Below are 18944 nucleotides of genomic sequence, written 5' to 3' on the forward strand. Positions count from 1 at the left end.
TTTGAGAGGGATAGATAGAGTTGACGTGAATAGGCTGTTTCCATTGAGAGTAGGGGAGATTCAAATGAGAGGACATGATTTGAGAGTTAGGGGGCAGAAGTTTAAGGGAAACATGAGGGGGTATTTCTTTACTCAGAGAGTGATAGCTGTGTGGAATGAGCTTCCTGTAGAAGTAGTAGAGGCCAGTTGTGTGTCATTTAAGGTAAAATTGGATAGGTATATGGACAGGAAAGGAGTGGAGGGTTATGGGCTGAGTGCGGGTAGGTGGGACTAGGTGAGATTCAGAGTTCGGCATGGACTAGGAGGGCCGAGATGGCCTGTTTCCATGCTGTGATTGTTATATGGTTATATGGTTACAAACTGCCTAGTCTCATCATGGACCATATCCCTCTCCCATCCATATATAGGCCCAATTCAATGGAAAAGTTCTCTAAAGAAAGCCAATGTACAAAGTTTTGTGAGTTTAATGATAAATAGACATAAGGCTTATCAATCATTGTATTTTAAATATTATCCAGAAAATTCCTGATTTATTTCCACTTTAATATCTAATTATTTACTAAAAGAATCCAAAAACTTTTAACAGCACTGCTTTTCTAAGAATTCAGTCCTTTACCTTGAATTTCTCATGTCCAATGGATTTAATTACATTTAACTTCTTTAAAAAAACTAATTTGGGTTGAAATAGTATAATTATCTCAATAATTTTTCCCATCCCCTTTTGTACTTCTGTGTAAAATCATCTCTTGCATATCTCCTTTCTGACCAGAATGTCAAGTTTCTCCAGCTTATCTTTAGAATGCAGACCACAGACATAAAGATTGAGTCTCATGTTTCTTCCCCGAAGAATCTCCTGTGTTTCTTTTGTGAATCAAAGTTCAGATACAGCACTTGAAGGTCTGACTGGAACACTGTACAGAATTTTGTTGACTTTTAGTATCCTACTTCAGCTATATATTTCAAAAATTGGTAACTTTTGAATGTTATTCGTTCAACATCTTGAATGATGAGTCTGAGAATGTTAGGGAAATATTTCTGTACATACAATGGAATTTTGTGCCCCAGCTCTGACTCCTTGCTCTGTGTACTGTTTTGCAGTTGACTGTATTAAATTTCATATATAGTCATGCGACATTCAAATAGATTTTGAGAAATTTATTGAATAGTGTTTGATTTCCGCAAAATCAAAAAATGGATTTTTATCACAAACTGCTAATCAAACTTGTGCTTACTTGAAAATTAGTTTTCAGAGTTTTGAAGTGATGTGATCCATGGTATGATGATAAATTATGCTTCACAGTATAAGTGAGTGGTTAAGGACAATCTTATTCATGTGGCATATATCCATTAGACGAATGAAATGTCAAAACACTCCTGAAGATTTTGGCAAAATCTTCAGGGAATGCATTTTATTTTTCTTGCTTGCCTTTTGAATGAAAGTATGGTCTGTGAAATGAAGAAATGCAAAAAAATGAGTGGTGAATTTAATTCTAAGTAATTGCTCGGGAATATTTTGAATCATTCAATAAATACTACTAGAACTATATCATAGCATAAATTCAAAGTTCAACAGGAATTATTTTTGAAGTAGGGAAACTATATACAACCTTGAGATTTATCTCCCTACAGGCAGCCAGAAAACAAAGAAACCCAATAGAACCCATTAAAAAAACTGAAAACTTTCTACATAATTCTCTTGTTTCCAATATCTTATGATCTCATCCATATATTTTTAGAACACTTTGTTCATACAGTAGTTCAACATGTAGCCTTATTTTTTTAAAATCAAATGATAAATTTTATCATTGGTATATATTTTCAAAAATGCTTTGAAGCCCAATATTCTGTCGCAATTCATTAGAATAACTGTGCAGAGATGCATGAGCCTATCTGATACTGACCTTGTATTGTCATCGAAAGGAGACTGAATTGGAAGTCGGGAAATGTGCAACATGCAGGAAATTTAATCCTTCTGATCTGGAACTTTGATAGTAAAGTATAGAGCCTTATCACAGTTACTTAATTCAACTGTGGTTCATTTAATACTAAGTTGACAGACTGAAGTATGGCTTCTGCGAGGAGGCACATAAGAAATGTGATTTTTTTTTTTCTCTCCTTTTAAACAACAATAGTGGGGAAAAAAAGTTCAATGCTTTTTGTTTTAAATTTTATCTGTAGGAAATCCATAAAAGGTTCTCTTGTACATAACTTAGGTGCATTTGATTGCATTTAACTGACAATTATGATGCAAAAAGTGCTGAGATGGATTTGAATTATGTAAATTCAAACAGTTAAGAATATCTTGTAATTAATTCTGACCTGTGTCAGGTTGTCTCCTTCATCCTGAAAAACCCATTTTGCCTCACTCTGTTTTAGTGTTTCACTCTGCAAAATGAGCTTTGTGTATCAATTAATCATGAGAGAATGGCACTTTGCATTTTGAAAGGCATCCTTTTTACTCAGTGTTTTATATGTTCTGCTGCAATAACAATATAACAGAACTACAACATTTTCAGAGTAATAAATGAATATCTCCAAAAATTTGGGGGAAAATAAAAAATTGATTATTATTAAAAATTGATAATCAAAATTATTCTTACTTGAAAATTAGTTTCCAGAGTTTTAAAGTGATGTAATCCATGGTGTCATGATAAATTATGCTTCACAATGGAAGTGAGTGGTTAAGAACAATCATATTCATGTGGCATATAACTGTTAGATGAATGAAATATCAAAACACTTCTAAAGAAAAATTTGCCAAGAACAATCATGGTCATGAGACCATGATCACCTACATTATACAATACGGCACAAAATGATGATGATGATGTAACCATTAGTCTTTAATAGTATAAAATTTTAAGTGTATTCTACAGGATTTCATTACTAAAATGCAGATTACTGTCCATTTACCTAGGACAGAGATGAGGAGAAACTGTTTTTCCCAGAGAGTGGTGAATCTGTGGAATTCTCTGCCCAGGGAAGCAGTTGAGGCTTCTTCACTAAATATATTTAAGAAACAGTTAGACAGGTTTTTACGTAGCAAGGAAATTAAGGGTTATGTGGAAAAGGAAGGTAGGTGGAGCTGAGTTTATGGACAGACCTTACTGAATAGCGGGGCAGGCTCAATGGGCCGGATGGCCTACTTCTGCTCCTATTTCTTATGTTCTGATATTAGGCTTTCCCATTCATCTCCCTTATCTGCATTTTATGTGTGCCTTATGATTGTCTGGGAACAAACACTGTGACCAGAATCTCTTAATTGAGAGTGTAACATGACATTGTCCTTGTTCACAAAACAACTGAGCAGATATTACTGGAAATGTCTGCTTCCTGGCTACTTCAAAATAGTAGGAAGCAAAGCAGCATACAAAGATTTCATTCTAACCTGGTAAGTTTAGATAAAAACAAATTAAATAATGTCCATGGACTCCTCTCATCCCATGATGACACCACCCTCAGGGTGGAGGAGCAACAACTCATGTTCTGTCTGGTACCCCATTCTTGTTACAACACGTCAGTCCATCTTGAACCATGATGAGGCCATCCTTAGATTCCATCTGGGAAGCCTCCAGCCTAAAGGCATGAATATCATTTTTTTCCTTCCAGTAAAAATATTCTTCATCCCCCTTACCTCTTCTTCCATCCATCATTCTGGCTTCTCACCTGCCTATCTCCTTTCCTGGGTCCCCTCACTTCACTGCTTTTTCCTACAGTCCACTCTCCTATCAGATTCTTTCATCTCCAGCCCTTTATCTTTCCTACCTACCTGGCTTCACCTTTCTCCCTCTAGCTCGTCATCTTCCCCTCCTCACCCCCAGCTCTTTATTCTGGCTGCTTCCCCCTTCCTGCGCAGTCCTGAAGAACAGTCTCAGCCTGAAATGTTGGCTGTTCATTCATTTCCAAAGATGCTAACTGGCCTGCTGAGTTCCTCCAGCATTTTGTGTATTTTGTTCTGGATTTACAGCATCTGCAGAATCTCTTGTATTTAAGAAATAATGTCTGTCAATTTAGACTGCCTGCAAAGAACCACATTGTACAGCTTCAGTATAATGGTGCCCCAAGTTTGAGAGAGTAACCTCACTTACTGAGATGCATATATTGGACTTTCACACGTAAACGATATTAACTTAAGTGTACCACCGGGCCTGAGGATTGGTCCTGTGCTAACAGATGGGTATAGTGTGACTTCAGATTGCAATATGACTTTGTGATGTGCACTCTGATAGCTTCATCTGTTATTACTGGAATTACACTACGGTGGATAATCAATATGGACAGGTCTCAGTGGAAACAGCAAAGCCCATGAACTGTGAATCAGTAGCCTTGCATTATGTGATTCATTGATATCTCTATGAAAATCTTGCAAAGGGCATGGGAGATCCTGGAGTGCATTATATATATCCTTACACAAGAGTTTTGACCATATATCCAAGTGTCTTACATTTCTTGGAAAATATAGCTATGGGTGGAAAGGTTTCTGTGACGTCATGTATGTATAGAATTTTCTCATGCATATAAAATTTAATCGTCTATTTTCTATATTAAGATTCAATGTAACAGTAAAGACCATTTGAGCTAACTCATGCTAATTGCGGCCAGCAGGTTACCAGAGAACTGGCAGCTCTACCTGCTTTACATATCTGCCCTACGTAAAGCAGTGTGAAAGTACAGAACAGAATTTAAATTAAGTTTACTATCTAAATATATATATGTCACTATATACAACCCTGAGATACATTTTCTGCAGGTTATACTCAATAAATCTATGATATAATAACAGCCATTATAGAATCAATGAAAGACTGCACCAGCTTGGGGGTTCAACCAGTGTGCCAAAGACAAAAATAAATAAATAAACAAATAAGCAATAAATAGACAATTAAGTAATAAATAAGCAATAAATATCAAGAACATGAAGTGAAGAGTCCTTGAAAGTGAATCCATTAGTTGTGAGGACAGTTTAGTGATGGGGCAAGTGAAGTTATTCCCTTTGGTTCAAGAGACTGATGGTTGAAGGTTAACAACTGTTCCTGAACTTGGTGCCGGTGAGTCTTGAGGCTCTTGTGACTTCTTCCTAATGGCAGCAGTGAGAAGAGTGTTTTGGGTGGATGCTGTTTTCCTGCAACAACGCTATATGTTGATACCAGCACAACTAACCCGTTTCATCCTAGGCTGGTCCCTGTCATGATTTGCAATAGTTCAATGAATTTTAGCTAATGTTTCATTGTTATTTATTTCCTTATTAAATTTAACAACTGTTGACAAAATATTAAAGAACAGAAGCTCTCAGAAAACCATTAAGGAATATGGGCAGACCCTCATATTCTTCACCCTGGTGTGAACAGCTTTCTGAGCAGCTCCTCGAACTTGCTAGGCTCCAGCCAGGACTGAGCTGTCTCGAGTATGAGTTTGGTGATTGACTCATTACAAACTTCTGCTTTTAGAATATGAATATCAAAGATGCCTGCAGAATGTCTATAAACAATGTATAGTATTAGTGAACATTAACAAACCCCTAGGACTTCTTTTGATGCCAGCAAAAATCTACATATAATAGCTAAACTGGACTTGAAAAAGTCAAAAATTACAGCTTATACTCTTGCCTTCATAACTGTAATGTTAAGTTGTCTGTGAAAAGAACTGTGAAAATCTGGGAGGAGCAAAGAACGATGGGATATATGATGGTAGATCGCTGTGGGAGGAGTGTTGGCCAGTTTGCAAATAAGGAGTACCAGGGGCGGGATGTTCATGGGATGTTCAGACACACCCAACCCTGAGACACCAGACAAGATCATTTGTTTTTGAAACAGTTGGTTTATTGATCATCACAGAATGTCTCTTTGGTGCTTTCTGCTCCTTCCCTCCTCCCTTCCCATTTTCTCAACCATGATTCCCCTCTCTCTGCTCCCTTCCCACTCTCAGTCCACAATAGAGATCTATAACAGAATTAGGTTTACCATTACTCACATATGTCACAAAATTTGCTTTTTTGCAGCAGAGCAGCAGTACAGTGCAATACATAAAATTACTACAAAATTCTTAGGTACCCACGCTACACATAAAGCAACACACAGAAAATGCTGGTGGAACTCGGCAAGCCAGTCAGCATCTACGGAAATGAATAGATAATCGAGCTTTCAGGCTGAGTCCCTTCTTCGGGACTGACAAACAAGAGGGAAGATGCCAGAGTTAAAAGGCGGTGGGAGGGGAAGTCGGCTAGCTGGAAGGTGACAGATGGGTGGGAAAGGTCAAGGGCTGGAGAAGAAGAAACGCATATGTGCCTAAGACTTTTACGTGGTACTATAGTAGTAAAATTTACTTGAACATTGATGGATAAAGACTGGGAATATGAACCTATGTCCTCTGATCTGATGTTAAATTGATTCTGTAAATTGATTCTATTACCATACAAACAATTGGACTAGACTGAGTTGTGTTGCAATCGGTTTTAAGTTGCAGCTCGAGAGTTTCATTGTGCCGAAATGTGAAAGATTGGCATTATTTCTCTATTTTGATTCAAAATTGACCTTCGAGTAAATCACTGCATTTGTTTCTTATTACTCTCAATTTCTGAACACCTTTGTTCAGTTTATTGACAGTTGGACTCCTTGACCCTCTTTTAATTTGCCAAATACGGATACATACTGTAAATTAAAAGACTCTTAGTGAATGTTTTTCCCCATTCCATGTACTTTGCAATCTTTTGCACTGAATTTGATCCACCATGCATCTGCCCAAATTCTAATGATATGCAGTGAACCCAGCAGCTCACCCCATTCTCCATTTTAGTCACAAGCTATCATCGGCACCCTTAGCAGTACCTTTTAAGATTCCCTGCTCTAAATTATTTCTTAATGAGTCAAGCAAAGAAAATCTCAAAAACTACCTCAGTTGTCTTTCATCAGTAATATTTTTGCAGGATAATTTAATGCAGCTTTATACTCCATTCTTCAGCCAGTTATATACTTACTGAAAAATATTACCATTGACAATGTTCGGTTCGGACCTGTCCAGCGATAGCTGTGCATGATCCCATATCCTTGTGCCCTTAAATGCACATCTGATGCAATGTTCCAGGAGCACGTTTTCAAAATTAAGCTATTATCAACTGGACAGCAAAGCTGTATTAACACATCAAAGTAAGCATGCTTAGATACCCATTGTCACTTTTCCATTGCAACATACAGATGACAATATAACTCAGGTTCTAATACCCAACAAGAGAAACCTACAGATGCTGGAAATCCAAGCCACACACACAAAATGCTGGAGAAACTCAGCAGGCCAAGCAGCAGCTATGGAAAAGGGTAAACAGCTGATGTTTCAGGCCATGAAAGGTCTTAGTACCAAACGTTGATTGTTCACTCTGTTCCATCAATACTGCCTATCCTACTGAGTTCCTCCAACATTATGCATGTGGTGCTTCAAGTTCTAATAGTTGCATAGAATTATCATTTCATGAGCAGTCTGAGACTGGGACATCTAACTAAACATCTGCATTCCTACAGGAGGCAACATAAAACTTCCAGAGCCAATGTTTGTTGATGCTTATCGTTCTATACCATCTGATCCTTAATAACCATTGCCCATTTCCTGGGTGAAGTGGCAGTTCTGGACGAAACCAATGAAGAATGTTCAAAAGGACCTGCCTGCTATCACCTCCTACAAAGTGAAATTCAGTAACATAGGTGACAACAGGGCTTCACTCTCAGAAGAGCTCAATGCTTTCTAAGTTTACTTTGACCATCAAAACACAGAGAGACAGACAGACATACCGTACTTTATTAATCCCGAGGGAAATTGGGTTTCGTTACACACCAAGAATAGTGTAGAAATATAGCAATATAAAACCATAAATAATTTAATAATAAGTTAATCATGCCAAGTGGAAATAAGTCCAGGACCAGCCTATTGGCTCAGGGTGTCTGACACTCCGAGGGAGGAATTGTAAAGTTTGATGGCCACAGGCAGGAATGACTTCCTATGACGCTCAGTGTTGCATCTCGGTGGAATGAGTCTCTGGCTGAATGTACTCCTGGGCCTAACCAGTACATTATGGAGTGGATGGGAGACATTGTCCAAGATGGCATGCAATTTGGACAGCATCCTCTTTTCAGACACCACCATCAGAGAGTCCAGTTCCACCCCAACAACATCACTGGCCTTACGAATGAGTTTGTTGATTCTGTTGGTGTCTGCTACCCTCAGCCTGCTGCCCCAACACACAACAGCAAACATGATAGCACTGGCCACCACAGACTCGTAGAACATCCTCAGCATCGTCTGGCAGATGTTAAAGGACTTCAGTCTCCTCAGGAAGTAGAGACCATCACAAACTCCCACAGCCTCTGATGATCCTGTGATATCAGTGAGGCTTCAGGATGGTGAACCCATGGAAAACGGACAACACAGAAGGGGTACCGGCCTGAGTACTAAGGACCTGTACTGATCAACTGACTGGAGTTTCCACTGAGATCTTTCACCTCTCGCTTTAGCAGTTTGAGGTACCCACCTGCTTCAAGCAGACTACAGTTATACCAGCTCCTAAGAAAAACATGGTAAGCTGCCTCAATGATTATCATCCGGTAGCATTTACATCCACAGAGATAAAGTGTTTTGAAAGGTTGGTGATGAAACATCAACGCCTGCCACAGAAGCAATTCGGATTCACTCCAATTTGCCTACCAACACAACAGGCCACAGCAGATGCCATTTCACTGCTCTTCATTCAGCTCTGCTGCATATGGACACATACATCAAGATGTTCTTATTTGACTATAGCTCAGTACTTATGCCCTCAAAACTAATCAATAAGTTTCAAGACATTGGCTTCAATACCTCCTTGTGCAATTGGAGCTTGAGTTCCTCAGTTTCAGACCCCAGTCACTTCAGATTGTTAACAGCATCTCCACAATCACCATCAGCACAGTTGCAACACAAGGCTGTGTGCTTGGCCCCTCCTTTACTTTCTTTACATTTATGACTGTGAGGTTAAGCACAGCTCCAAAGCCATATTCATGTTTAGTGACAACACTATATAGTAGGAAGAATCAAGGATGGTGATGAATCAGCGTACAGGAGGGAAATTGAAAATCTGGCTAAGTGGTGCCACAGAAACAACCTTTTACTCAATGTCAGCAAGGCCAAGAAGCTGATTATTGACTTCAGGAGAAGGAAACCAGAGGTCCATGAGCCAGTCCTCATTAGGGAATCAGAGGTGGAGAGGGTCAGAAACTTTACACTCCTTCATGTTATCATTTCAGAGGACCTGTCCTGGGCCGGCACATAAGTACGATGATGAAGAAAGCATGGCAGCATTTCTGCTTCCCTGGGAATTTGCAAAGATTTGGCATAACATTTAAAACTTCGACAAACTTCTGTGGATGCATAGCGGATGGGCTGTTTCACGGCCAGGTATGCAAACATCAATGCCCACGAATGGAGAATCCTACAAAAAGAAGTGGATAGGGCTCAGTCCATCACGGGTAAAGCCCTCCTCACCATGATGCACATCTACGTGGGGTGTTGTTGCAGAGAAGTAGCGTCCATCATCAGGGATCCCCACCACCATGTTCTGTCCTCATTAGTGCCATCAGGAAGAAGGTATAGGAGCCTCAGGACTGGCATCACCAGGTTCAGGAACAGTTGTTACCCTCAATGCTCAGGCCCTTGAACAAAAGTGGATAATTAGGGTGGGGTGGTGTTGCAGCAACAACCTGGCACTCAATGTCAGTAAGATGAAAGAGTGGACTATTGTGGACTTCAGGTAGGACAAAGGAACACATACCAATCCTCATAGAGGGATCAGAAGTGGAGAGAGTGAGCAGCTTCAAGTTCCTGGGTGTCAAGATCTCTGAGGAACTAACCTGGTCCCAACATACCAATGCAGTTATAAAGAAGGCAAGACAGTGATTATACTTCATTAGCAGTTTGAAGAGATTTGGCATGTCAACAAATATACTCAAAAACTTCTGTAGATGTACTGTGGAGAGCATTCTGACAGGCTGCATCACTGTCTGGTATGGTGGGGGGGGGGGGGGCACCACAGTACAGGACCAGAAAAAGCTGCAGAAGGTTGTAAATTTAGTTGACTCAATCTTGGGTACTAGCCTACAAAGTACCAAGGACACCTTCAATGAGCGGTGTTTCAGAAAGGCAGCGTCCATTATTATGGACCTCCAGCATCCAGGGCATGCCCGTTTCTCACTTTTACCATCAGGTAGGAGGTACAGAAGCCTGAAGGCATGCACCCATCGATTCAGGAACAGCTTCTTCCCCTCTACCATCGAATTCTTAAATAGACATTGAATCCTTGGACACTGCCTCACTTTTTTAACACATATTTCCATTTTTGCACAATTTTTAAGCTATTCAATATACGCATAATGTAATTGATTTACTTAACTATAATTATTTTTTTCTTCTATATTATGTATTGCATTGTACTGCTGTTGCTAAGTTAACAAATTTCACAACATATGCTGGTGATAATAAACCTGATTCTGATTCTGAATTTCACTCGACTTCACTTTCCCAATGACTGATCAGTTCCCACAAACTATGTCAAGGACTCCTCATTTCATGTTCTTGATATTTATTGCTTATTTATTATTATTATTCTTTTTTATTTGCACAGTTTGTAGTCTTTTACCCACTAGTTGTCCAGCCTGTTAGTGTGGTCTTTCATTGATTCTATTATGATTATTGGATTTATTGAATATGCTACAAGAAAATTAATCTCTGGGTTGTATATGGTGACAAATATGTACTTTGATAATAAATTTACTTTCAACTTTGATGCACTGATATTATCTCGTTACATTGGGGATTGCGGAAGTATTTGACAAATTCACAAAGCTATATATATGAAATGTTCTTTGTAGTCTTCTGTAGGTACAGCTGTCTGTGTTTGGTAAATCTGCCTTTTACTCTGAACTGCACCACTAGAAGAATTGTCAGAAGAAAAACTTAATTCATTTGAATGCTTCACTTGATTCAAAAATATAAAATGGAATATTGGTATCTGTAGTTAATAGTGTGCTTTTCTCTTAATCTTCCACTGGGCTAAGTGATTATGTTTTGAATTTTTTAAATTTGCTATTATAGATCAGACAGTCAGACAGACATACTTTATTGATCCCGAGGGAAATTGGGTTTCGTTACAGTCACACCAACCAATAGTGTAGAAATATAGCAATGTAAAATGATCAATAATTAAATAATAAGTAAATTATGCCAAGTGGAAATAAGTCCAGGACCAGCCTATTGGCTCAGGGTGTCTGACACTCTGAGGGAGGAGTTGTAAAGTTTGATGGGCACAGGCAGGAATGACTTCCTATGACACTCAGTTTTACATCTTGGAATGAGTCTCTGGCTGAATGTACTCCTGTGCCTAACCAGAACATTATGGAGTGGATGGGAGACATTGTCCAAGATGGCATGCAACTTGGACAGCATCCTCTTTTCAGACGCCACCGTCAGAGAGTCCAGTTCCACCCCCACAACATCACTGGCCTTACGAATGAGTTTGTTGATTCTGTTGGTGTCTGCTACCCTCAGCCTGCTGCCCCAGCACACAACAGCAAACATGATAGCACTGGCCACCACAGACTTGTCAAACATCCTCAGCATCGTCCGGCAGATGTTAAAGGACCTCAGTCTCCTCAGGAAATAGAGACAGCTCTGACCATTCTTGTAGACAGCCTCAGTGTTCTTTGACCAGTCCAGTTTATTGTCCATTCATATCCCCAGGTATTTGTAATCCTCCACCATGTCCACACTGACCCCTTGGATGGAAACAGGGGTTACCGGTGCCTTAGCCCTCCTCAGGTCCACCACCAGCTCCTTAGTCTTTTTCACATTAAGCTGCAGATGATTCTGCTCGCACCATGTGACAAAGTTTCCCACTGTAGCCCTGTACTCAGCCTCATCTCCCTTGCTGAGGCATCCAACTATGGCAGAGTCATCAGAAAACTTCTGAAGATGGCAAGACTCTGCATTGTAGTTGAAGTCTGAGGTGTAGATGGTGAAGAGAAAGGGAGACAGGACAGTCCCCTGTGGAGCCCCAGTGCTGCTGATCACTCTGTCTGACACACAGTGTTGCAAGCGCACGTACTGTGGTCTGCCAGTCAGGTAATCAATAATCCATGACACCAGGGAAGCATCCACCTGCATTACTGTCAGCTTCTCACCCAGCAGAGTAGGGTGGATGGTGTTGAACGCACTGGAGAAGTCAAAAAACATGACCCTCACAGTGCTTGCCGGCTTGTCCAGGTGGGCGTAGACACGCTTCAGCAGGTAGACGATGGCATCCTCAACTCCTAGTCGGGGCTGGTAGTCAAACTGGAGGAGGTCTAAGTGTGGCCTAACCATAGGCCGGAGCTGCTCTAGAACAAGTCTCTCCAGGGTCTTCATGATGTGGGAGGTCAATGCCACCGGTCTGTAGTCATTAGAGCAACTGGGGCGCGGCGTCTTTGGTACAAGAACGAGCAGGACGTCTTCCACAGCACAGGAACCCTCTGGAGACTCAGGCTCAGGTTGAAGACACGGTGAAGTACTCCACATAGCTGGGGGGCACAGGCTTTGAGCACCCTGGGGCTGACACCATCCGGGCCTGCAGCCTTGCTTGTGTGGAGACATTTCAGCTGTCTTCTCACCTGTTCAGCTGTGAAGCCCACTGCTGATTAAGCTGATAAAAGGCTGATTAAACTTTTTAGTGACATATTCTTGATAATTGCCTGAATCTCAGGTGTATTATTAGTGGGAATCCTCAGAACAGAAATATAATTGATAAGATTAACAATGGAGTAGAGCACTAGCTTTTGACTGATACAATTCTGATTGTGTTGAATTATATTATTTAAGAAAAATAAGTTGTTTTGGTATATTTTAAAATTAGTCACCTAAATATTTTATTTAGAAAAGTAGTTTAGTGATCAGTTCATTGATTTTGTTTTTTATTAATGTATGTCTTCTTACCTTTGTAATGTCTGCAGATATTAAGTGGCAAAGTGGAAACAAATACAAACTTGGAAAGCACAAAGGAAGCCATCACCGAGTCAACAAGTCACGATCAAATCATAGGTATGAAAAATGTATCAGCTACATTATGCACCACTTCTGCTTAAAACTATAAAAAAAGTTACAAAAAATCATAATCCTCAAAATATATTTAGTCAGTTGAGAAACCATCGTAACACATTATAGAAGGCTGTTTCAGGATATATTCATAGAACATGCTCAATGCTAAAATAATCATCCCTCCAGGGTGTCCTTTGAAATTTCATTTGATTTTTTTATTGCCTATCTTAGTACACTGGCTATGAGTAAGATTACCCTTTCTAAAATCTGATACGTTGAAAGGTATCAAACTGTTCTCTTTTAAATTTTTCGTGCTCTCTGTGCTCCGGGGTCTCATTCCAATTTGACAAAGCTCACAAGTGCCCCTACTCCAAATCATGATTCACCCTCCCAAGGTCTTGCATGTGACCGCAGCTATTCATTACATTACATATGTATATGGAACCTTCACCTTCATCTTTTTTTTAAATAGCTGCAGGCATATACAGGTTGCTATCTTCCAATAAAAAATATGTATGCTACAAAGTAGTTTGACAAAATAATATGTAATGTATATTCTACAAGGGTCACAAAGTCCCATTGTGAAAGCATAAGGAGTTTCTTTTGGCTCTACCAACAGCAGAAAGTTGACAAGAAACTGTATAGAAAACCAGTTATTAAACTACTTGAAGCAAAAACCTACTATGCTGTAAAAATTGGAGCAGAAAGCATTCAATTTGCAGATGTGAATTGTATGCAAAATTGACTTTATACTCATTTTATATACGTACCATTTTCAATGGATGTCCCACCTATCATGGCATTAGAACATCACTGGAGATAAATTGTTGGCCAACATCTCAATAGGTTTCAATATCTTTTATAAACTCACCGACTCCAATGGCTACCTAAGCTATACTCCTTCCTACCGTCTCCTGTAAAAATGCCATTCCTTCTTCTCAGTTCCTTTGCCTCATTTACCTCCAGGATGAGGCTTTTATTTCTAGGACATCCAAGATGTCCTCCTTCTTCAAAGAATGGGATGTCTCTTCATCTCTCCCCCTCATCTGCTCCATTTCCAGATGTCAACTCGCAGTTTTTTCACTATTATTATGTATTGCAATGTGCAGCCACTGCAAAAACAACAAATTTGACGATATATGCCAGTGAAATTATACCTGATTCTGATTCTAACTACATCATGAAATTCTTCCTCTCTTGAAACCTTCCCAGCTCTGAATGCTGGTGAAACTCTAGCTGACACACCTCATATTACCTGCCACAACTTCACGTTGGCTTGGGTTCCATTTGTAGCTTTCATGTTTTATCACTGAGATTTGGGCTGGCACCTTAATTTTCTTGGATCCACTTGGAGAAAATGAACATCCAGCACATCACAAACTTTAGGAATTCCAAAGCAACAAAATGTTGGAGAAACTCTGCAGGTCAGGCAGCATCGATGGAAAATAGTAAATAGTTAAAGGTTTGGATCGATGTAGGGTATCGGCCCAAAAGGTTGATGCTACACTTTTCCATAGATGATGCCTGGCCTGCTGAGTTCTTCCAGAATTTTGTGCACATTTAGCTCATCTTTATTCCCTTTTCTCATCTCCTGCTTATAACTGTTCTCTTACCCCTGTGTATTCCTGTTCGCTTGCTTTGTTCTATGGATCCACCAGTAGTCATTCTTTAAAAACCTTTCGTATGACTGCTGTCATCTTCAAAACTTGGCCTGGTCTAGTAAGTGAATACAAGCTGAGAAACCTCGATTAGTGCGAATCCCATCTCTCGCTCTTGCACTGGAACTAGAACCTCGTGTTACTGGTGTGAAACTGAGTGTTCATTTGTAATTGTAAACTAGAACCTTGTGTTAGTTCTGTGATACTGAGATACCCTGGTGTCACTGCTGTGAACTGAGATACCCTGGTGTTACTGTTGTGAGACTGAGAGACCCTGGTGTTACTGTTGTGATACTGAGAGACCCTGGTCTTACTGTTGTGATACTGAGAGACCCTGGTGTTACTGCTGTGATACTGAGATACCCTGGTGTTACTGCTGTGATACTGAGACACCCTGGTGTTACTGTTGTGATACTGAGAGACCCTGGTGTTACTGCTGTGATACTGAGACACCCTGGTGTTACTGTTGTGATACTGAGAGACCCTGGTGTTACTGCTGTGATACTGAGATACCCTGGTGTTACTGCTGTGATACTGAGACACCCTGGTGTTACTGTTGTGATACTGAGATACCCTGGTGTTACTGTTGTGATACTGAGATACCCTGGTGTTACTGTTGTGATACTGAGACACCCTGGTGTCACTGCTGTAATACTGAGAGACCCTGGTGTTACTGCTGTGATACTGAGATACCCTGGTGTTACTGCTGTAATACTGAGACACCCTGGTGTTACTGTTGTGATACTGAGACCCTGGTCTTACTGCTGTGATACTGAGATACCCTGGTGTTACTGCTGTAATACTGAGAGACTCTGGTGTTACTGTTGTGATACTGAGACACCCTGGTGTTACTGTTGTGATACTGTGAGACCCTGGTGTTACTGTTGTGATACTGAGACACCCTGGTGTTACTGTTGTGATACTGAGACACCCTGGTGTTACTGTTGTGATACTGAGAGACCCTGGTGTTACTGCTGTGATACTGAGATACCCTGGTGTTACTGCTGTGATACTGAGACACCCTGGTGTTACTGTTGTGATACTGTGAGACCCTGGTGTTACTGTTGTGATACTGAGACACCCTGGTGTTACTGTTGTGATACTGAGACACCCTGGTGTTACTGTTGTGATACTGAGAGACCCTGGTGTTACTGCTGTGATACTGAGATACCCTGGTGTTACTGCTGTGATACTGAGACACCCTGGTGTTACTGTTGTGATACTGAGATACCCTGGTGTTACTGTTGTGATACTGAGACACCCTGGTGTTACTGTTGTGATACTGAGACACCCTGGTGTTACTGTTGTGATACTGAGATACCCTGGTGTAACTGTTGTGATACTGAGATACCCTGGTGTTACTGCTGTAATACTGTGAGACCCTGGTGTTACTGTTGTGATACTGTGAGACCCTGGTGTAACTGTTGTGATACTGAGATACCCTGGTGTTACTGCTGTAATACTGAGACACCCTGGTGTTACTGTTGTGATACTGAGATAACCTGGTGTTACTGCTGTAATACTGAGATACCCTGGTGTTACTGTTGTAATACTGAGACACCCTGGTGTTACTGCTGTAATACTGAGAGACCCTGGTGTTACTGCTGTGATACTGAGATACCCTGGTGTTACTGCTGTAATACTGAGACACCCTGGTGTTACTGCTGTAATGCTGAGATACCCTGGTGTTACTGCTGTAATACTGAGATACCCTGGTGTTACTGCTGTAATACTGAGATACCCTGGTCTTACTGCTGTGATACTGAGACACCCTGGTGTTACTGTTGTAATACTGAGATACCCTGGTATTACTGCTGTAATACTGAGAGACCCTGGTGTTACTGCTGTAATGCTGAGAGACCCTGGTGTTACTGTTGTAATGCTGAGATACCCTGGTGTTACTGCTGCAATACTGAGATACCCTGGTGTTACTGCTGCAATACTGAGACACCCTGGTGTTACTGTTGTGATACTGAGAGACCCTGGTGTTACTGTTGTGATGCTGTGAGACCCTGGTGTTACTGTTGTGATACTGAGATACCCTGGTGTTACTGTTGTGATACTGTGAGACCCTGGTGTAACTGTTGTGATACTGAGATACCCTGGTGTTACTGCTGTAATACTGTGAGACCCTGGTCTTACTGTTGTGATACTGTGAGACCCTGGTGTTACTGTTATGATACTGAGACACCCTGGTGTCACTGCTGTGATACTGAGACACCCTGGTGTTACTGTTGTGATACTGAGACACCCTGGTGTTACTATTGTGATACTGAGATACCCTGGTGTTATTGCTGTAATACTGAGATACCCTGGTGTTACTGCTGTAATACTGAGACCCTGGTGTTACTGTTGTGATACTGAGATACCCTGGTGTTATTGCTGTGATACTGAGATACCCTGGTGTTACCGCTGTGATACTGAGATACCCTGGTGTTACTGCTGTGATACTGAGACACCCTGGTGTTACTGTTGTGATACTGAGAGACCCTGGTGTTACTGCTGTGATACTGAGACACCCTGGTGTTACTGTTGTGATACTGAGACACCCTGGTGTTACTATTGTGATACTGAGATACCCTGGTGTTATTGCTGTAATACTGAGATACCCTGGTGTTACTGCTGTAATACTGAGACCCTGGTGTTACTGTTGTGATACTGAGATACCCTGGTGTTATTGCTGTGATACTGAGATACCCTGGTGTTACCGCTGTGATACTGAGATACCCTGGTGTTACTGCTGTGATACTGAGACACCCTGGTGTTACTGTTGTGATACTGAGAGACCCTGGTGTTACTGCTGTGATACTGAGAGACCCTGGTGTTACTGCTGTAATGCTGAGAGACACTGGTGTTACTGTTGTGATACTGAGAGACCCTGGTGTTACTGCTGTGATACTGTGAGACACTGGTGTTACTGTTGTGATACTGTGAGACCCTGGTGTTACTGCTGTGATACTGAGATACCCTGGTGTTACTGCTGTGATACTGAGAGACCCTGGTCTTACTGCTGTGATATTGAGATACCCTGGTGTTACTGCTGTGATACTGAGATACCCTGGTGTTACTGTTGTGATACTGAGACACCCTGGTGTTACTGTTGTGATACTGAGACACCCTGGTGTAACTGTTGTGATACTGAGACACCCTGGTGTTACTGTTGTGATACTGAGAGACACTGGTGTTACTGTTGTGATACTGAGAGACCCTGGTGTTACTGCTGTGATACTGTGAGACACTGGTGTTACTGTTGTGATACTGTGAGACCCTGGTGTTACTGCTGTGATACTGAGATACCCTGGTGTTACTGCTGTGATACTGTGAGACACTGGTGTTACTGTTGTGATACTGAGACACCCTGGTGTAACTGTTGTGATACTGAGACACCCTGGTGTTACTGTTGTGATACTGAGAGACACTGGTGTTACTGTTGTGATACTGAGAGACCCTGGTGTTACTGTTGTGATTCTGAGATACCCTGGTGTTACTATTGTGATACTGAGATACCCTGGTGTTACTGTTGTGATTCTGAGATACCCTGGTGTTACTATTGTGATACTGAGAGACCCTGGTGTTACTGTTGTGATTCTGAGATACCCTGGTGTTACTGTTGTGATACTGAGATACCCTGGTGTTACTGCTGTGATTCTGAGATACCCTGGTGTTACTGCTGTGATACTGAGATACCCTGGTGTTACTGTTGTGATACTGAGATACCCTGGTGTTCGTGCTGTGATATTGAGATACCCTGGTGTTACTGCTGTGATACTGAGATACCCTGGTGTTACTGTTGTGATACTGAGATACCCTGGTGTTCGTTCTGTGATATTGAGAGACCCTGGTGTTGCTGTTGTGATACTGAGAGACCCTGTTGTTCATGATGTGATACTGAGAGATCCTCGTGTTAGTCACCAGACAGTACAAAAAAGTGCATAACCCATGTCCTTGAGCAACGTGTCCTGTAAACTGATGCATGGTGCATGGGGGTTAACATCAGGGACACGCACGTCTCAGCAATCCACAGACGGACATACACACACAGTAATGCACACAACACTGCTAGTCATTCCACCGATCAAACACGGGAGGGCGGTATCAATGGTGGATGGATGGGGGAGCAGCCCCAACCCAGCATGGGCACCTCTGGTGTCCCCTCCGCTGGACTGCTGCCTGAGACTGACTCCATGCTACCCCAAGGCCTCG

General features: G+C 41.2%; 1 protein-coding gene across 17 annotated transcripts in view; it reads left to right on the forward strand.

The window, feature by feature from the left end:
* nckap5l (NCK-associated protein 5-like) overlaps window positions 1–18944 on the forward strand; it is a 954759-nt gene that overhangs the window by 841314 nt on the left and 94501 nt on the right. For all 17 annotated transcript variants that reach the window (XR_009511536.1, XR_009511537.1, XR_009511538.1 and 14 more), the window contains one exon: window positions 12999–13086. Coding sequence is in view for 14 of the 17 variants with exons in the window: in XM_059966283.1 (XP_059822266.1) it covers window positions 12999–13086 (88 nt within the window). In the remaining 3 variants the exon portion in view is untranslated. The remainder of the gene's footprint in view (window positions 1–12998; window positions 13087–18944) is intronic.

The sequence above is a fragment of the Hypanus sabinus genome, chromosome 4, assembly GCF_030144855.1.
Source record: "Hypanus sabinus isolate sHypSab1 chromosome 4, sHypSab1.hap1, whole genome shotgun sequence".
In the NCBI taxonomy this organism is placed as follows: Eukaryota; Metazoa; Chordata; class Chondrichthyes; order Myliobatiformes; family Dasyatidae; genus Hypanus; species Hypanus sabinus.